Consider the following 17,466-nt stretch of genomic DNA (forward strand, 5'->3'; position numbering starts at 1 on the left):
ATATTTCATCAACCCCCTCCCTCCCATGTCAAAGTTATCAGACCGAGGTACATAAGTTATCAGGTCAGCGATATGTGAGTTACCATGCTATCCACACAAAAGTTACCGAGGGGATATTTCATCAACCCCCCCATGCCAAAGTTATCAGGACCGAGGTACATAGGTTATTGGGCCTGCGACATGTGAGTTACCATGCTATTCACACAAAAGTTACCGAGGGGATATTTCATCAACCCCCTCCCCCCTTCCCCCATGCCAAAGTTATTAGGACCGAGGTACATAGGTTATCAGGTCTGCGATATGTGAGTTACCATGCTATTCACATAAGAGCAGTGCTAACTTCTGACATAGCTCGTATCGTTTCCTTTTTATGTGTGTGTTCACTGTTCAGTAATAGTTAGTTTAATTAGCAGCTAATCACATGCATGCAGAAAAATGATGATGCCAGCCTAAATTCTTTTCAAAACTAAAAATTCAAAATGTTTTGTAGCTCAAACGTCCATGGAATTGAGAAATTGTCTTCACATAAAGATTCATCGCGACGAGACCTTTGAAACTAGATAACATGCCGATATGTTTCGATGATTTTTTTCCAGGTCAATACCAGGCATGTACTATATAATTATTACGTCTATGACACATAAGTTATCAAGTCGTTCCTCGGGGGCAGGACGTTCGATGCTGCATGGGTGACGTGGGGACCCGGGGACCCTGATTTTCTCGCGCGCGGGACATGTGGAAGGAGTAGTTTACTCGCTCGATCATGACCGCGAGATGCCGATCGGACGGATACCGAATCGTTCGGATCTGTTAGCGAATTTCCAGTCGACTGGAAAATAGCTTTCTCGAGGTGACGTGGGGCATAAATTGCCATGCTATTTACATAGTAGTTATCATAGGATGTTTTCAACAATTTTTTCCTTGGGTCAATGTTATCATGGTGTTGTACATAAGTTATCAGGTCAACGGTGCTTATGTTATCATGTTATTTACACAGAAGTTATCGAGGTTTTTTTAATATTTTTAACAACTTTTTTGCTCGATCAAAGTTACCATGGTGTTTTTGTGTAAAATATCAGGTGCATGGTGTATATGCTATTTACATAGAATTTACCGGGGTTTTGTTTTTAAGAATTTTTTTGCCGGATCCATAATTTTTTCAATCCGAAGACAAAATGAGCTTAGTTCACACAGAAAATCTACTTAGTTAGGTAGGGACCCCATGTACGAATCCTATGTACCATGCTATTTACACAACATTCTTTTCTTTGTTATTTTTTGGCTGGATATGTGAAGGTACAAAAGAAAAGAAAACTAAATTTGTCATCAAAGCAGAGCTAGCCCAAGTGGTTATTGAGTTCATAACTAACCTATAGGGGTATGAGGTTCGACTCCAAGCTCCCTAGCTTTTTGCGAGAAATTGAATCAGATCGAGGGACCCAAAAAAGAAACTTGTGCGAGGGATTGATGGCCGAAAGAAAAAGGAAACTCCCTCACGGTAATGATGGCCGAAAAAAAAGGAAACTCCTTCGCGGGAATGATTGCTGAAAAATAAGGAAACTCCCTCGCGGGAATGATAGGAAAAAAAAAGATGCGAGATGAAACTTGCATGGGGCGTTCGATGCGGATCTAACGGTGAGCGAACCGTTCGGATCTGTTGCAAATTGTCAGTCGGCAGGAATTTAGCATTCTCGAAAAGTTTAATGTCATTTATAAGTTGTTAATGTATTTTATATTCTTATTTTAACACATTGATGTGTGTCTGCAAAAAGAATCAATTTTGAATTTTAGAGGAAAACCTCTAAAAATGTAATATGTCAAACATTGCTGTGTGTCTGCAAAAAAAAAGATTTTTTTTGAACATGTTTTATATTCTTATTTTAATATCTCATTGATCTTACCTAAAGCTAGATCTTATACTAGTTGCCCCATGTATGTATGGAAGTGTACTCCGTATTATTGTTTAATATAATATATATGTGGTCAAAAAAAAGGAAAAAGGATCGCAAAGAACGGGAGGCCTTTCATCATCGGTATTTGGTGGTGAAGGCATTTCGCTGCTGTATAAGCATGACACAATAATGCATCGGGTGCCCCAAGATTTGGGCTAGTACAGTGCACGTCAGTTTTATTTGGGATATGCTGACTGCTTTGGTTACTATATTGTGATGTTTTTTATCTACCAGAGTATTTGACAAACTGATAGAGGTTAATCTTTTTTTTAATTTGATGATGACTGGAAATAAATTCACCCATATAAATCAGGTTATTTTGGAATTTCAGAACAACAGAGCAGATTACAAAAGACATGCGTTAGTAGAAAACCCGAACAGATTACGAAAGTGAAATATGACCATTTCAGATTGCAGCAATTCAACCCAACCAACTTGATATTTTGAGTATGAGACTATTTTATTATTACGATTAATGAGCACCTACGTACCATATACCACTAACATAATTGAAGCCGAAATATATGCATGCATATATCCCACCAACATAACTGAAGCAATTTTATTATATTTTTGCATTTCTCTTGAGATTTAGAATCTTTTACATGGTACCATGAATATGTATGTACTCAATCAAATTATAGAACCACAAGAAAATAATAAGCCTGTATATACCGGTCATTGTAGAGAGGTAGAGCATCATATATAATTAAAAAAACTGTATGGATATTTCCAGATAAGTATATGCATCTCAAGAGCAAAGGCATAAATCCACTAAAAATAACCATGTAGAAATAAATGTTGTAAAGCACATGAAAACAACAAATTCTCATGTTCATAAACAACCCCGCTGGTTATGCTCTACTAGCTAGGGGATTGCTGAAATAGACCACCAGGCAATTCACAAACTCTCCCTGAAACAAGCTACAGATACGAGATCATATCAGGAATGCATGCTTCAGCAGAGCCTACTGCATTGCACAACTGTGTGTCTGCGAGGCGGGTGGTGAATGCAGGAGCCAGTCTTTGGCGCAAACAAGTGCCTCCACAATTTCAGGACGAAGCGAGCTTCTATAGTCATCGAGCATGCGGCTTCCTGTTACTGCAGAAAATATAGAACTAACCGTGCTCACTGTGGACACCGGAATGGCCAAGACATCACGCGCCATCTTCGAGAGCGTTGGAAACCTGAGCGTGTTAAGCTTCCACCAGTTGAGAATGTCAAACTCTTGGGTACTACGTGGCGTCAGGGATTCTTCCAGGTACTGCTCTAGTTCAGATTTTGAGGGCTGGGTTGTAGCAATCTCGGAAAGATACATGTCGAAGTCCACAAGACCATCACCGGTGGAAGCTGGAGTTGTTTGAGTATTATTCCCGCTGGCAGATTGTTCAACATAGACCGGTGGCTGTGCTACATACTCCTTATAAAGCTCATGCACTGAATCATTCACCGCCTTAACATACTTCGCTGCCTCGACGCCATAAATCTTCGAGTAACTGAACTCGACAAGCTTCATCTTAAAACGCGGATCCATCACAACAGCGACGGCTAACACGAGGTTGCAATCTTTCCAGTACTTGTCGAAACTCTCGTGCACATCTCTAGCAATGCTGCCGACAACTGGATCTTCATGTGCCGCGGCATTTGCCAGCTCTAGCTGAAGTTTCCAGGCTTCATGGAAAAAGATGTCTGAAGTTGGGTTTGCTACTGCCATGACGCTATGAGCCGAGTCATAGAGCAGCTTCAAACAATTGCTGGCAGCCTCAACCTTTTTCCAGTCCTCGGCTGAAGGCGCTTCGTTATAGTTATCATCACATGTTTCTAGTATAGTGAAAGCCTGCCTATAATCCAAGGCAGCCAAGAGCATCAGATAGGTGGTGTCCCACTGGGTTGTAACATCCAGACAAAGGGTCTTGGTACCAGGGATCTCCAGCTGCAGAGCAATCTCAGCAAACTTTTCGTCGTGACTATCAGAGGCTTTTATGAACTTTATGCTTTCACGGATACCAGAGATGACACCATGGACTGAAGCAATCACATCCTGTGCAGCTGCATTCAGGATATGTGCATAGCACCTTACAACAAATAGCTGGCCCTTAAGCATGACGCCGTTCGTATTGGAAAGATGATCTCTCAGGTTTGCACTGTAGATATCATGAGATGGGCAATCATTATCCAATGTGATGGCGAATAGCTTCTCTCTCATGCCCCAGTCAAAAAGGCTTCTGCTGATAGCTTCAGCAAGTGCATCCTGCGAATGAGGAGAAGCAACCATCGTGAAATTAAGCACTCTTCGATGCACTCTCCACTCCATGTCAATAAACTGCCCCGCAATTGACACATAGCCAAGAGTCTGACTAGTTATCCATAATCCTACGGTGAGGCTCATCCTTCCAGGCATAGTGCTTAATGCTTGCAGTAGGTTGTGTTTTTCTTTCAGATACACAGCATACACTTCTCCCTCCATTGCATCAACGTCTGACAACTTGAAACACGGTTGCAGACTACCAATAAGAGCGCTGAAGGCTGGCTGTTGAACAATATGAAGTGGGTAGTCATGCAAAATGATGAGCTTTGCCAGATACAAGCTGCTACGTTCTTGATCAAATGTAGCGTTTGCAGAGCCATTTCGCCTGTAACGCCTCTTAGAAGGGCGTTCTATGGTACCCTCACCATCATTGTCAGCCACTTCTGCTAAAGGCAATGCCAGTTCCCTCTCTTGGTTTTTGATAACAGGACATGAACCCTGTATAATGTGCCTTTTGAGATGACTAGTACCTGCAATTTTTGCGCCAGAACTATATGCAAAGGTTCCCTTGCATAGGTTGCAGCATGCAATTCGGCATCTCTTATCCCCAGGCACATGTTGAATGGTGAAGTGCTCCCAGACTGGTGACTTCTTTTTCCGGCGTCTTGATGAGGTTGGTGGGCTCACATCAGCACTGACCAATGGATTACCATGGGCCATCTCATCACCATTGACCATGTTGTTAACTTGAGCCATCTCATTACTATGGATCATGTCATTAACTTGAACCATCTCATTACCGTGGATCATCATCTCATTACTGTGGATCATCTCACTACCGTGGACCATCTCATTACCATTGATCACCATCTCGTCACCATGGACTATCTCGCTCTCTTGAACCATATTGTCACCATGGAGCATCACACTGCAATGAACCATTTCACTGCTACTGATCATCTTGTTCCTGACAATCATCTCCTCATCATGCACCATTGCAGTGTCATTGCTCTTTGGTTCACCCATGCTGAGAAAGACTATCTGATCGAACCCAAAAGCCTGACAATTTGGAATGATTGATCAGATAAAATAATGTCAGATCTAATGTAGTCAAATTAGATCACTTGGATCATATCATAAATAAGGCTAAAATAACTCAATTTAGATTCAAAACATCACAGACAGACTAAGGGATCTTACATAACTTCTGTCAGACAGTTTCCAGTGCAACAAAAATTACTCTGCTTCAAACTGAATGTCTGAGATTTCAAGCAGAACCAAAATAAAAAACTAAAACAAGTTTGAATATGATGATAACATTTTCAGTCATCACTATTTCTCCTAGCAAGGCTGTCATTTTCTAGAAAAGAACTGTGACCACCAGTATAATGCATATAGAGACAACACAAGTGTGAATATATCATTGAAAATCAAATGGAAAAGGAGGATCTATTAAGAGCCAGGAAAAACACTGGAAGCGGATCAATAAATTTTCTAAAGGAAACAAGATTTAAGGTATAACTGGAGTAAGTAGACCACAACTCAAATGATAAACTTCCAGATTTGTACAAGACGGAGTTCATTGGTGTTAATTTATGAATTATGATCAATCAAACACTAGATAAAGGTGATACGCAGAATTTATATGTCTATAAGTGTGTACAATGAAAGTAACCAATATAATCAATCTAAAATATGTTTGGCCCTGATCGTTAAGAACTACATTTATTTATTTAGGCTCATAATAAGTTGGCATCTTTATTCCCTATTTAACTGACAGAGAAGTTTGTTAGCCACAACTCAGTTCTTGAATACCAGTACAGCAGCTCAGTTTTCCTGGTTCCATATGAATGTGAACATCTACTTGAGTTGACTGGTAAGAAGGGATTAGTTGGTGAAACGTAAAACTTCAAATTCATGCGTATGCACATTGACTTAGCTTGGATAAACTTGTGCGGTTCAAACCCTGCACCGTATCAAGCATCTGTCCATACATCAGAATCAGAACCCCCAACAAAACACCAGTCATCACGGCGTCTCTGAGATAACGAACTACTCCCAAGTCCCTTAATCACGAACAACCCGGCCGCAGAATCGACGCCGGTGGCGAGGGGATTCCGGAACCGGCAACACATTGGGCAGGAGCGCACCGGCAAAACCTGTGCCCTAGACTCACAAACCCTAGACGAATCTGAGCTCCTGGCCGCGCAAGACGACGGGCGCTACAGAGAGGGGATTCTGAAAGGTTTGGAGAACTTACAGGAAGGAAGAGGAGGTGGTGGTGGTGGTGGCGGCGGCGTTCCGGACGGACCAGCGAGGGCTCGGCCCAAGAAGAGCCGAGGCCGAGCAAGACGCAGCAGATCTGGGCGACGCCACGGGGTGGCGGAGGTGTTGCGGGAGACGCTTTAATGGGCTCACGGGTCGCAGCCCATCGCATCTAGGGTTCCAACTTCCAACTTTTTTTTTTTAAGTTTCGGGCGCCGTGACGCACCGGCCTGACCGTGGGCTCCTGGGATTGGGTGGAATCTCTTTTCTTCTCTTTCTCGGAAAAAAAGAAACTGTTTTTGTACCTCTAAAAAAACTGTTTTCGTCTCAGAATGTATCTTCATAAATTCTTTCTATTCATTATAAAAACTCTTTGTCTTCTTAAAGAGTTTTTCGTTTGTGAAACTTTGTGTAGATTTAGATACAACACGTATCTACAATGGTGCAAATTTTAATCCTAGATTTCAGACAAATCTCGAGAAAAAGAAACAAGACAAACCACAAAGTTTTGTGTAAAATGGCCACAGATCTGGCCGTTAATGTAGAGGGGGCCCTGAATTTCACCTATTTTCCTTTATCTTTTGGCAATTTCATTTTCTTCGATTGGATCAGAACTTTCATAGTTTGATGCTTGATGTCAATACTGTAATCTTTTTTTCTATAAACTTGTAAATAGAATAATTTGTTTTTTTCGGAAAAACTTGCAATCTATTCATCATCTTGCCATGCCAATATAGAGAACACTTGAAGTAGCAAAAATTACAAATAAGTTCATGAACCACCTAGCGACGACTACGAGCACCAAAGCGAGTCAAAGGCGCGCCATCATAATGTTCTCATAGGACCACTGCACCAGAACAACACCCGTCGCTCATCAAGAGAAGGGTAGACCGAAAGGATCTAGACACAATACCAAAGTCTGAATCCAAAATCCATCGAAGGCCAGCACCAACTGAATCACGCGAGATACACAAAGATACACCTTCATACACCTCAAATGATGGTAGACGCATCATTGAAACGAGGATCAACATGAAAGACATTATTCTTAGGACATCAACGTCGTCACACAGCCCAATCGAGACGTTAAACCAAACAAAAGAATAAGGGCCCGGAGCGAGTCATATTGCCTTGTAGATATAGTTAGCAATTTTTCCGATGTCAACTAATTACAGTCAGCATTACGGACCAACGTCTTAAAGAAGGGTCCCGATAACTGCCACGCGTGTGGTGTATCGGGTAGTTGTGCCACACGCCTCGTGTGGCATGGACAGCAACCAGCCCACACACCTACGTGTGGGCAAAACAACTAATGCTCACACATGTCTTTTTTTCCCTCCCAAACCCTCTCACACGCGTACGTGTGGGCGAAGTTGATAACGCCAACACACCCGTATGTCAGGCCTCGTACCCTCCTGGTCTCGCACGCCACGCGTGACGCCCACCGCGCGACTGCAGTTGCCATGGTCCAGACCCTCGTCCATGTTCGTTTAACTGCAGTTGCCATGTCGCTGAACTACGGTTGCCATGTCGGACAACTGCAGTTGCCATGGTTGCTCAACTGCAGTTGCCATGTATGGTCTGGTCTAATGTAGTTGCCATGATTTCATAACTTTAGGAGTTGCCACATACTAACACTAGGCAGTTGAGAGAGTTGCCATGTGCTCACAAGCATGCTAGGGCAGTTGCCATGTAAAAAGGAAGAGTTGCCATCTGCTTACGTTTAGGGCAGTTGCCATGTACGTGCACGTTGGGGCAGTTGACATGTACCATGCAAAAACACATGGCAACTCGGTAAAAGAGAGTTGCCATCTGCTTACGTGCACACTAGGCAGTTGCCATGTACCCTGCAAAAACACATGACAACTCGGGTAAAAAAAAGAGTTGCCACCTGCTTATAAAGCACACTAGGGGCACTTGCCATGTGCGCTGCGAAAACACATGGCAACTAGCAGCTTGGGTGTGGGAGAGGAGACGGCGTGTGGGCGAGATGGCAAATGCCCACACACTAGCCTTTGTGAGTGCGTGCAAAGTGGCGTGTGGCGCGAACTGCTGAACGCCCACACACCAGCCCCTCCGTGTGGTAAAACGGATGTGTGGGCGACCTCTCTCACACACCACACACGCGAGTTGTCCTACGTGGCATACAAAATCAGCTAATTCGTGCCAAGATTCGTGCAGAAGTTACTGAACGGTGATGGAGACGTGTGGGTGAGTTGGCTAATGCCCACACGTGTGGGCATTAACATTTCCGTTAAAGAAACGAGAATTATACGGCAACTAAACGTGAGCTACTTTGTTTTCTTTTTCTACATTCTATATACGTCAAGATGAGCTGCTCGACTCCGGTGAGGCAGGGACGATGAGGACGGCGCGCCTTCGGCTCGCTTTAATGCTTTTAATCGTTGTTAGATGATCTATAAATCTGGATGTATTTTTATTTTTAATATTCTTTGTACTATCTTGACGTTTGATGAATAAATTGAAAGTTTTTTTAAAATAAGGCTGTCAGTTTCAAAAAAGAAAGATGAGCTGCCAACTCATCTGCTACACAAATGAAGAAACGCTACAAAGGTGATAAAGCACTTCAATTTTATTTTAATAATATTCTTCTACATTTTCTTAACTGTGATTGTATACTCTGTGAAATTATGGGCACTCATTTTCTCGTACTTATTAGGTTTAGCGTCTTGGTTGAGACTTCATGTCGGCGACGATGTCCCTCACTAGGAATAATGTCTCTCACGTTTCATCCTTGTCCCAACGTTTCGTTAGCGTCATCGGAGTGCATATGGAGGTGTGTCTCAATCGGATCTCGTGGGATTCGGTCAGTGTTGGTCTTCGGTGGATATGTTTGGATCCGGTCTTCGTTCGTCTTCGTTTGTGTGTTTATAGGTTTGATCCTTCGAATCTACAAGTTTCTTCATCGGTGATGATTACTGCTCTTGTGTGCTGGTCCCATAATGACTTAGCACGACGATTTCCCGACTATCTACTACAATAAGGTTTGTCCGGCTTCGATGAGGAAGGAGCTATGAGAGCGACGCGTCTTCGGCTCACTTCAGCGCTTGTAGTCGTCACTAGATGGTCTACGGATTTGGATGTATTTTTATTTTTGGTATTCTTTGTACTACTTTGACAGTTGATGAATAAATTAAATATTTTTCTCGAAAAAAACAAAGATAAGCTGCATTGCTCACCAAAAAAAAGAAAAAAGAGGAGCTGCCAGCTCATCTGCTACACAAATAAAGAAACGCTACAAAGGTGTCGAGATAAAGCACTTAAATTTTATTTTAATAATCTTCTACTACATTTCTTAATTGTGATTGTATACTCTGTGAAATTATGGACACTCATTTTCTCGTACTTATTAGGTTCAGCGTCTTAGTTGAGTCTTCATGTCGGCGATGATGTCCCTCAGTAGAAATAATGTCTCTCACGTTCCATCCATGTCCCAATGTTGCGTCTAGCGTCATCGGAGTGCATATGAAGGTGTGTCTCAATCAGCTCTTGCGGGATTCGATCAGTGCTGGTCTTCGGTGGATATGTTTGGATTCGGTCTTTGTTTGGGTGTTTATAGGTTTGATCATTCTAATCTACAACTTTCTTCATCGGCGATAATTACCGCTCTGCTGCACTAGTCCCATGATGACTTAGCACGACGACTTCCTGACTGTTTATTATAATAAGGTTTGTTCGGCTCCAGTAAAGGGGTGGGGGTGGGCGAGGGCGGCGCGCTTTTGGCTTGATCCATTGCTTGTAGTCGAAGGTGGTTGTAATTTTTATTACATCTGATATTCTTTGTACTACAATATAATTGAAAATGAATAAATCAAAAATTAAAGTAATATTTTAATAATATTATACGTTTTGTTAGCTATGATGTTACACTCTTTACAATTAAGGAAACATCATCCAACAGGCTGCTGATTTCTAGGCCTTTTTCATTATTTTGACTTTTTCAGAAAACTTTCACACAAAATAAATTCCACGTAAAACTATTTCATATCTGATCTTTCTAATAATGTCATAAGCCGCGGCATTTTTTCTCTATTTAAAAACGCCAAGCTAGCTAGCGTTGCTGCACTTCATAAATAAATGACAATATACACAAGCTAGTAGAAACGCCAAACCCCTTGGCATTTCATGCTTGGGCAGCAACGCCACGCATCCTTGGCGTTTCCAGCAACGCAACATATTTTGGCGTTCTGCTCTGTCATGTAGTGTCTCGACCAGACCAGCAATGCTAGCTAGCTCGGTGTTTCTAAATAAAGAAAAAACGTGATGGTTTGTGACGTTATCAAAAGGGTCAGATTGTGAAATAGTTTTGTGCGGAGTTTATTTTGTGTGAGAGTTTTCTAAAAGGATCAAAATAGTGAAAAGAGCCCTGATTTCTACTCCCTTCATTTTAAAATATAGTGCATCCGTGCTTATCGAGATCCAACTTTCATCATAAATTGAACCAACGATACCGACTGCGGCGGGAGAAAGAAAATTACATAATTGAAAACTTATTTTAAATACAAATTCACTGTATAATTTTTGCTTCCGTCGTAGTCGGTTTTGTTGGTTAAATTTATGGTCAAAATTGAAGTACGGGAATAAAAAAACGCTATATTTTGAAACGAGGGAGTAGCCGGTTTCGTTGTGTTGACTGTTGACTGATTTTTCTGTATAGATTTATAGTGACCCGCACCGCGCCACCGCGACACTGTTTGGTTTTTGTTGACTGTGTGTGTAGAGAGAGAGAGAGGGAGCGAGATCGAGATCCATGGCGGAGGGGGTGCTTGCTTCCAGCATCGTGAAGGCGGTGCTAGCGAAGTTCGGGTCCTCGGTTTGGGGAGAGCTCGCGCTCCTGAGGAGCTTCAGGACTGACCTGAAGGCCATGGAGGAGGAGTTCGCCACCATCCGGAGCGTGCTCGCGGACGCCGAGGTGCGCGGTGGCAGCGGCGACAGCGCCGGCCGCGACTGGCTGCGCAGGCTCAAGAACCTCGCCCACGACATCGACGACTTCCTCGACCCCTGCTGCACCGACCTGCGCGCCGCCCGCCGCCGTCGGAGCCGGGGCAGCCCGGCGTGCGGCTCCACGGCCACCTGCATCGTCAGCTCCGTCGTCATGGCGCACAGGCTGAGGTCCCTGAGGCGCAAGCTGGACGCCGTCGCCGCGGGGAGGGACAGGCTGCGCTTGAATCCCAACGTTTCTCCGCCGGCGCACCCCGTTGCTCCCCCGAAGCGTGAGACCATCTCAAAGGTCGACGAGGCCAAGACGGTGGGGAGGGCCGCCGACAAAGAGAAGCTCATGAAGCTGGTCCTCGACGCGGCGAGCGAGGAGGACGTGTCCGTGATCCCCATCGTCGGCTTCGGCGGCCTCGGCAAGACGACGCTGGCGCAGCTGGTGTTCAACGACCGGAGGGCCAACGACGAGGTGTTCGACCTCCGGATCTGGGTCTCCATGTCCGTGGACTTGAGCCTCAGAAGGCTCATCCAGCCGATTGTGAGCGCGACCAAGCCGAAGCGCGATCTGACCAGCCTGGAGGCCATCGCAAACTTCTTGTCCGAGACCTTCACGGGGAAGAAGTACCTGCTGGTTCTCGATGATGTGTGGAGCGAGAGCCAGGAGGAGTGGGAGCGGCTGAAGCTTCTCCTCAAGGATGGCAAGCGAGGCAGCAAGATCATGGTGACCACACGGAGCCGCAAGGTCGGCATGATGGTGCGCACCGTGCCGCCATTCGTTCTCGAAGGCCTCTCTGATGATGATTGTTGGGAGCTGTTCAAGGGAAAGGCTTTTGAGGAAGGGGAGGAGCATATGCATCCCAAGCTAGTCAAGTTAGGGAAGGGGATTGTCCAGAAATGCGGCGGCGTGCCGTTGGCCGCCAAGGCTCTTGGGAGCATGCTGCGGTTCAAGAGGAACGAGGAATCATGGATTGCTGTCAAGGACAGTGAGATATGGCAGCTGGATAAGGAGGACACAATTTTGCCGTCTCTCAAGCTCACCTATGACCAAATGCCACCTGGTCTGAAGCAGTGCTTTGCATATTGTGCATCATTTCCTAGAAACTATGAGATTGACAGGGACAAGCTTATTCAGCGATGGATTGCTCTTGGTTTCATTGAACCCACAAAGTATGGCTGCCAATCGGTTTTCGATCAAGCCAACGACTATTTCGAGCACCTGCTGTGGATGTCTTTCCTTCAAGAAGTAGTGGAGCACGATCTGTCAAAGAAAGAACTAGAGGAAGATCGCAATGTCAAGTACAAGATTCATGACTTGGTGCATGACCTTGCTCAGTCTGTTGCCGGGGATGAAGTCCAGATCATCAACTCTAAGAATGCCAATGCCAATGGGCGCGCCGAAGCATGCTGCCACTATGCCTCATTGGCTGATGACATGGGGGCCTCTCAAGTTCACCGGAGCACGCTCCGTAAAGTCCGCGCATTGCATTCCTGGGGTTATGCTCTTGATGTCCAGTTGTTTCTTCACTCCAGGTGCCTCAGAGTAGTAGATTTGCGAGGCAGCCAAATTATGGAGCCTCCCAAGTCAGTTGGCAGATTGAAACACTTGAGGTACTTGGACGTCTCTTCATCCCCTATCACAAGTCTGCCCAATTGCATCAGTGACCTCCACAACCTACAAACACTTCATTTGGCCAGTTGTGGCAATCTATATGTGCTTCCCATGTCAATATGCAGTCTTGAGAATCTGGAAACCCTGAATCTTTCCTCTTGCCACTTTCAGACCTTGCCAGATTCCATAGGGCATCTTCAAAACCTGCAAAATCTTAACATGTCATTTTGCAGTTTCCTCTGTACATTACCCAGCTCCATCGGTGAACTCCAAAGTTTGCGAGACTTGAATTTGAAAGGGTGCGTCAATCTTAAGATTCTGCCTGACACTATGTGCAGACTGCAAAACTTGCATTTCTTGAACCTCTCACAGTGTGGAATTCTCCGAGCACTGCCCAAAAATATTGGGAATCTCTCAAATTTGCTGCACCTGAATTTATCGCAATGCAGTGATCTCGAGGCAGTCCCTGACTCGATAGGCTGCATACTCTGGACATGTCTTACTGTAGCAGTCTGTCGGAATTACCTCGATCCGTTGGTGGCCTTCTGGAGCTTCAAACTCTCATTCTATCACATCATGCACGGAGTTTGGCATTGCCCATAGCAACCAGTCACCTACCAAACTTGCAGATTTTGGATCTCTCATTGAATATTGGTCTGGAGGAATTGCCTGAGTCAATTGGTAATCTTCATAACTTGAAGGAGCTTATTTTGTTCCAGTGCTGGAATCTTCATAAGCTACCTGAGTCTATAGCAAACCTCATGGTGCTGGAGAGGTTAAGCCTTGTTGGGTGTGCAGATCTAGCCACGCTACCTGACGGCATGACAACCATCACTAATCTGAAGCACCTACAAAATGACCAGTGCCCATCTTTGGAGAGACTACCTGATGGATTTGGGCAATGGACTAAACTTGAAACATTATCCTTGCTCATTATAGGGGACACATGCAGCAGTATTGCGGAGCTAAAAGACCTCATTCTTCTGAGTGGCTGTCTTAGAATCGAATGCCGCTCACACAAGAAGGATTTGACAAACGATGCCAAGAGAGCAAACTTGAGGAATAAGAGGAAACTAAGCAACTTGACTGTGTCATGGACCAGTTCATGCTCTTCTGATGAGCTGAAGAACGTCGAAACATTTCTTGAAGTTCTCTTGCCACCTGAAAACCTTGAGGTCCTTGAAATAAATGGCTACATGGGCACTAAATTTCCCAGCTGGATGATGGAGAGCATGGAATCCTGGCTTCCAAATGTTACCTTCCTAAGTTTAGGCAACATCCCTAACTGTATATGCCTCCCACCTCTTGGTCATATTCCCAACCTCCATTCCCTTGAGCTCCGCTGCATTAGCGGTGTCCATAGCATTGGACCTGAAATACTTGCCAAGGGACAGAAGAACACATTGTACCAGTCACTCAAGGAACTCCATTTTGAAGACATGCCTGATCTGGAGGTCTGGCCAACCTCATTGGCAGGGGACAGCGAAGAAAGTCAACAACAGGTATTCATGTTTCCAGTCCTTAAAACTGTCACTGCAAGTGGATGTCCAAAGATGAGACCAAGACCATGCCTCCCAGATGCTATCGCAGATTTGTCACTATCCAACACCAGTGAGATGTTATCAGTTGGTAGGGTGTTCGGGCCATCATCTTCCAAATCGGCGTCACTTCTTAGGAGACTGTGGATTAGAAAGTGCCATCCCTCGTCGTGTGATTGGAACTTGCTGCGGCACAGGCCAAAACTTGAGGATCTGACCATTGAGTACTGCGAAAGGCTACGTGTTTTGCCAGAGGCCATCAGGCACCTTAGCATGGTCCGGAAGCTGAAGATTGACAATTGCACTGATTTGGAAGTCCTTCCAGAATGGCTAGGTGATCTCGTAGCGCTTGAGCATCTGGAGATAAGCTGCTGCCGGAAGTTGGTCTCACTGCCAGAAGGTTTGCGATCCTTAACTGCACTGGAGGAGTTGATTGTCAGTGATTGTGGCTCTGCACTGACTGAGAACTGCAGAAAAGGGACAGGCAAGGATTGGTTCAAGATCTGTCATATCCCAAGTATCCTCATCTCGTGACAGGTAATAATGCATTATCTTTTGGTGAGGAATTACTTTTAGTTAACTCAAACAAAAAAGCTAGTTGTTCTTTAGAACTAAGTTTTTCTTCTTTGACATGGGCAGCAACAATGGAGAGGTCATTCTCCAAGGATTCTAGTGCAACACCTGTGCATGAATAGCATACCTGAATGAAAGTACTGGTTGTTACCTATCCAAAAGGTAAACCAGCCTAGCAACATGTCCCTTGCGTTCTTGGAAGGTTTGCTTGATTGTATCATCCTATTTGTAGGCAAGAACTTTTTTAAATCCAGAAACAAAAGCATATAACTTCGTGGAGCTGCAATTTTTATAATGGAATCTTTTGATATTTTTCCAGCTTCAGTGGCTGCACAGTAGTTCCTAGTAGGCTGAAAGGGTACATGTTTATGGTCCATTCATTTGAGCTTCATGCATAACACTAGAAGGGTTGGGCGCGCTTCGCTGCGCCATTGATGTTGTTGAGATTTCATAATTTTTTTAATTTGGTTGGCGCATGGGAGGAATGATGATTGTGTTTTCTTTCCTTATAATTAGCACGGTGGCCTGCGCAATGCGCGGCACCATCTTTATCAAGTTAGAAAAAATTATTAAATTTTCTAATGCGTAATAGTTGTTTGTTAGTGTTATGTTCTTTAAAGAATACTATAATTGGAATTATATTGAATTTATTCTTCTTTACAACATGCCTCATAGTAGCTTGAACATTTAAGGTAATATTCTTATTTTCCCTTTCACAGCCGTCCATTCTAATTTCTTTAGAGGAAAGCAAAGGATTAGGTAAAAACTTTGGTGAAAATGTGAACTTAAAAATAAAGCAAGTCCTGAAGGACAAATCTTTGATTTGCATGAACCTAGATATAGAGCTACAGCATTTTAAGATATGATAATAAAAGAGTTGACCAATAGCGTTAACTGCTTTCCATGCAATTCTGTTACAGAGAAAATTTCTTAGTAGTACAATTACTGTTGCCTTTTCCACTAAGCTATTGACACCCAATCAAAATTAGTCGACGCCCTAGGTGTGGGCTATGGGCATGCCTGTGAGGACGCTCTGCATATTTTCATCCTATGTTCGCATGCTGACATGGTTTGACAACGTGTTGGCGTCAGTCCACCTCACTGCATCGATGAGCTTTGGGTGTGCGAGAGTCTGCCTTGAATCGATCTGTCCATATGGTCCACGGTGCTTCTCATCATTCATTGGAAGATATGGGCGTCCTGAAATGCTATGCCGTTCAACAAAATTGACCACCATAGCTCCATCACTCTTAGAGCATCTCTAGCCGATGGCCCCCAGGCGGCTCGAATAATCGCCGCCTGAGCGCGAACCAGCGCTAAAATCAGCCTCGGGGCGACCGGGTTCCAGCCAACGCCCCCAGGCGCCTGTTTTAAATTTTTTTTGAACATTTATTTGACTAAAATTTGACGAACGGGATAAATATTCGGCAAAACAGTACATTACTTGGGTGAATTGAAATAGTTTTTTACATAGGTAAAACACTTAGGAAAAAAAAACAAAGAGGCCGCGACTACAGGTTGAATAACACGCTGAGAGAGGCGAAGTCGTCGCCGCCGCCGCCGTTGTCCTCGTCGTCCTTCTCCTCCTTCACGCGGCCGCCCCTGCTGGACCCTGCCCAGGGTCGCCCTGGCGGACTGGTGGCGGCGCGTCGTCGTCGAGGGCGACGACGCCTCTCTCGTCGCGGCCACGACGCCGAGCGGCGAACTGCTCAAAGGTGCGGCACTTGCGTTCCAGCCCCGTCCGCGCCCAGTCTTCGCACGCCCACTTCAAGGCTGCCGCGTCGTCGAGCCCTGACTCCGTCTTCACGCCGGCGCGCCCCAGCTTCGTCTTCGGCTTGACGAAGCGAGGAGGAGCCGAGGAGGAGATGCGCCACCCTCATTGATGACGATGCCGACGCTGTGGGTGCGCCGGTCGAGCGACGTCTTCGCGGTCTCCGCGGGCTCGGCCTTGACGCCGAACAACGCCGACGACCCGGAGGAGCGGGGGGAGGAAGAAGAGGAGCCCGCCCTTCCCGGCATCCATTGGCCGCCGCTCCGCCTGGGGCCGGGGAGGCAGGGTACGTCATCGGCGGGTCGTTGCCGCCCTCGAGGTGCTAGAGGACGGCGTGGACAGTGGAGCCGAGGGCGCCCCACCACAGGCGGCGGCCCTTGCTGTTCTTGGTCCCCCGCACCACCGGCACCCCGTTGGTGGAGGCCAGCCGCTCCGCCTGCCGACGCTGGAAGTATGCCGCCCGCGCCTCGTGGTTGCCGGCGGCCCACTGCGAGAGGGCCCGCTGCTCCTCCTTCAGCGACGCCCGCACGCGGTCGACCTCGTCGGCGAAGTA

General features: G+C 45.3%; 1 protein-coding gene and 1 pseudogene across 1 annotated transcript; one reads left to right on the plus strand and one right to left on the minus strand.

Moving 5' to 3' along the window:
- Positions 1 to 2,703: 2,703 nt before the first annotated feature.
- On the minus strand, positions 2,704 to 6,621 carry LOC123132220 (zinc finger BED domain-containing protein RICESLEEPER 2). Its single transcript, XM_044551993.1, has 2 exons — positions 6,462 to 6,621; positions 2,704 to 5,260 (listed from the first exon to the last, which is right to left on the minus strand). Exon 2 carries the CDS (start codon positions 5,225 to 5,227, stop codon positions 2,921 to 2,923), a length of 2,307 nt encoding a protein of 768 aa, XP_044407928.1. The 5' UTR covers positions 5,228 to 5,260; positions 6,462 to 6,621; the 3' UTR covers positions 2,704 to 2,920.
- Positions 6,622 to 11,189: 4,568 nt separating this feature from the next.
- Positions 11,190 to 15,697, plus strand: LOC123132221 (putative disease resistance protein RGA1; annotated as a pseudogene).
- The last annotated feature ends 1,769 nt before the right edge of the window (positions 15,698 to 17,466 follow it).

Source organism: Triticum aestivum, chromosome 6A (assembly GCF_018294505.1).
Source record: "Triticum aestivum cultivar Chinese Spring chromosome 6A, IWGSC CS RefSeq v2.1, whole genome shotgun sequence".
In the NCBI taxonomy this organism is placed as follows: Eukaryota; Viridiplantae; Streptophyta; class Magnoliopsida; order Poales; family Poaceae; genus Triticum; species Triticum aestivum.